Raw genomic sequence first — 2765 nt, 5'->3', positions numbered from 1 at the left:
GTAAAACATAAAATGTTTTGAGTGTACCTGCCTGAATAGGAGCGAGATCAGAGCGATCTTGTACCAGCCTCTATGCTGTAATGTTTAAGATATGGGGGGGGAAGAAAGCGGATGTCTCCCTACTCTAGACCAGGGTGAAGGGAAGGTCATGAGGGATAAGAATGAGTTCAAACTGCCTCCTTCATGAACGGGAGACCTGTTCTGAGCGTTTATCTGGCTAAAATTGATGTCCTTGATGATTTAAAGTGTTTTTTTCTTGGGAATAACCAAATGTTCAAGTGTGAGAAAAACATGTTTGAGGAGGTTAAATAAATTTGAACATTATTTCTTGCAAGAAATGCCTCCGTCTCAGCTTCCTAACTTCAGCTTAAAGTAACTACATTACTATTAAAGAATCCCCTTTGCCTCAATCAAAAGGTTTCTAATAAATTTTTTTTAAATAAAATAAATAAATTTGAATTCATGCAAACTATAGCAAGTCTTTCTGTAGAAGTGTAAAAGAAGTGAATGGAAGCAGAAGAAGGAATGAAGCAACAGCTTCCACAGCCTCCTGCAGGAGTCGCTGGGTCTTAAAGGAGGTTTTCATCTCAGTTTTTCCTTTCACTGCTTTCTGCCTTCTAGGCTGGGATCGTCACGAGAAATAGGGAAAAAAAAAGAAAAAAAAGACATCATGTCAGAAACAAATAACAAGTCAGGCTTGCTCAGTGAAGATTGGAGAGATTGATGTATTTCTGGCATCAGTTCCGATTCTGCAGGATGAAAAAAGTGTGAAAACATGATGTAAGAGGGAGACTTCTTCTTCCTGGGAATCAGAAACGTATTTGCCCTGTGCTAAAATGTCAACAAGTGGTTAATGAGCCCGGCTCTGTTAGTGGGATGTCACGTCTGGGGTTGAAATCACGTCTCCCACTTGACAGCTTGCGGTACGCTCGTCTCCTGGCATCTCCTCGGGTCGCCGCAGAGCAGGCGTTCTGACATTTGTTCTCACGCTCGCTCCGCTCCAACCCTGAACTCCCAGAGTGTGTTCAGAGCAATCAACCCCCGTTCCTTAAGATCATCTATCATTTAAGGTTAAGTCATATCTGTGCGGTTTGAGGAAATCATTCCAGTTTCACCTGGATGAGAGACTTCCTGATGACCCGGCTTACATCCAGCCGCCACTCAGCAACGTCCGGGTTGTGGTCGTCCAGGTTGGATGAGAAGGCGAGCAGATGGGATCTGAAGTATTCTGGAAGATAATGGGAGATTTTTGATTTGATTTTTGTGATTTTCTTTTTGAAAGAAAAGTTGACATTTTAAGCCACGGTTTCAAATAATTTTTACTACATTTTACTACAATTAGCACCACTTTTTAAGAGTAGATGAGTTAATGCAAAGAGAATGATGATCATAAATATTGAGTAGTTCTTCAAAGAAGTGAAAATGTGCAAACTGACAGTGGCTATGCCTCAGAAGTGTTGCCTCCTAATGACTGAGAAGCAGCTAATTATTGTGACACTGTCAGTTTGTGAACAGAGGCTCACCAAGCTAACTCACCATGGACAGCGATAGTCTTTCTGTCCTGGAGGATTGTATTCCCAGCGGCCACCTGCACCGTGACTGTATTGATCCCCTCCCTGGGGAATGTGCACGCCACACTCCCCTCCAGGGTGATAACTGGCTGCTAGAAGACAGAAAGAGAGGGAAGGCAGGACAGAGTCAGAGTCTGAGCGTTCCCCTGAGAGAAGGCTGGTTAACATGGCTGCTAGTTTACAGGCCACAGGTGTCAAACTGTAAATAAGACAATCAGCAGAGGGTAGGCAGAGTGAGCAGGTCTGCAGAGAGCAGCTCCTGACTGTCATAACTCAGATCTCCATTTATTCTTTAGACTTCTTTCAGATGCTTAAACAGCTACGGTTTGTCACCAGCTGATATAACAGGCTGTCCTCATCCACAGACAAACACTTTAACACAACAGAGAACCAGTCAGCCGGAGATCTCTGCAGGGGTTGGGCCAGACAGGCCTTCTGTTTCGGTAAACACCTTGTGTTTCTGCAACACTCAGTGTTTTATTTGCTTAACTTAAATCACAAACATAAATATTCATCTTCCATAGATCCATATATTTCTCTTTTATGGATGATTTACACACTGGTGTCTTTTTTTCTCTTGCACATTTCTGCTGCATTAAATCTAAAACACCAGGACTTGTTCAAATAATCTGGGCTCCAAACACATCCCACCGTTTAGTTAAGGAGAAAATCTACATCTGCTTCAAATGCTGAGGAACAAGGTTTGGATCAGCCCAAGGAAAACATTGAAGGAGCCGTTTCCAACATCCAGAGGCCAGAAGTAACTAGTTACATTACTCAGTTACAGTTAACATTTAGTCGTTTTTTCTGCACCGCACTTACACAACTTTACATGAACCTTACCAAACATAACAGTAAACGGTAAATGTTGTCATGGGCTCCATATAATTGATCATGGTGCAGCAGCACAGCATAATGAAAGCTGCCACATCTTCAGAACAAATAACAAAATAAGTTAAAACCGTCTCAGAGCTGCCAAGTTTCAGAAAATGATAAGAGGGAGAGTTAAGTGTCATGATGCCTTCGGCCCAGAAAATTTGCCCTTTTTTAACGTCCATTTAATCCTTAAGACCGAATACATCATGATCAACTCAACGCCAGCCCACCCTGGACGGGTTGCCAGTCCATCGCAGGGCAACACAGAGACAAACAGGACAAACAACCATTCATGCAGAACTCACACCTAAGGAGAAA

At 42.6% G+C, this 2765-nt stretch overlaps 1 protein-coding gene across 6 annotated transcripts in view; it reads right to left on the bottom strand.

Moving 5' to 3' along the window:
- LOC107086970 (VPS10 domain-containing receptor SorCS1-like) overlaps positions 1-2765 on the bottom strand; it is a 308080-nt gene that overhangs the window by 15923 nt on the left and 289392 nt on the right. For 5 of the 6 annotated variants that reach the window (XR_001481329.1, XR_001481330.1, XM_015378286.1 and 2 more), the window contains exons 21-22: positions 1537-1663; positions 1116-1228 (exon numbers count right to left, since the gene is read on the bottom strand). Coding sequence is in view for 4 of the 6 variants with exons in the window: in XM_015378286.1 (XP_015233772.1) it covers positions 1116-1228; positions 1537-1663 (240 nt within the window). In the remaining 2 variants the exon portion in view is untranslated. The remainder of the gene's footprint in view (positions 1-1115; positions 1229-1536; positions 1664-2765) is intronic. The other variant, XM_015378285.1, reaches the window with a different exon arrangement.

Source organism: Cyprinodon variegatus, unplaced genomic scaffold (genome assembly GCF_000732505.1).
Source record: "Cyprinodon variegatus isolate N-32 unplaced genomic scaffold, C_variegatus-1.0 Scaffold169, whole genome shotgun sequence".
NCBI classification, from domain to species: Eukaryota; Metazoa; Chordata; class Actinopteri; order Cyprinodontiformes; family Cyprinodontidae; genus Cyprinodon; species Cyprinodon variegatus.
Note: the sequence above shows the minus strand (reverse complement) of the source record. Positions and strands in the feature narration are given on the sequence as shown.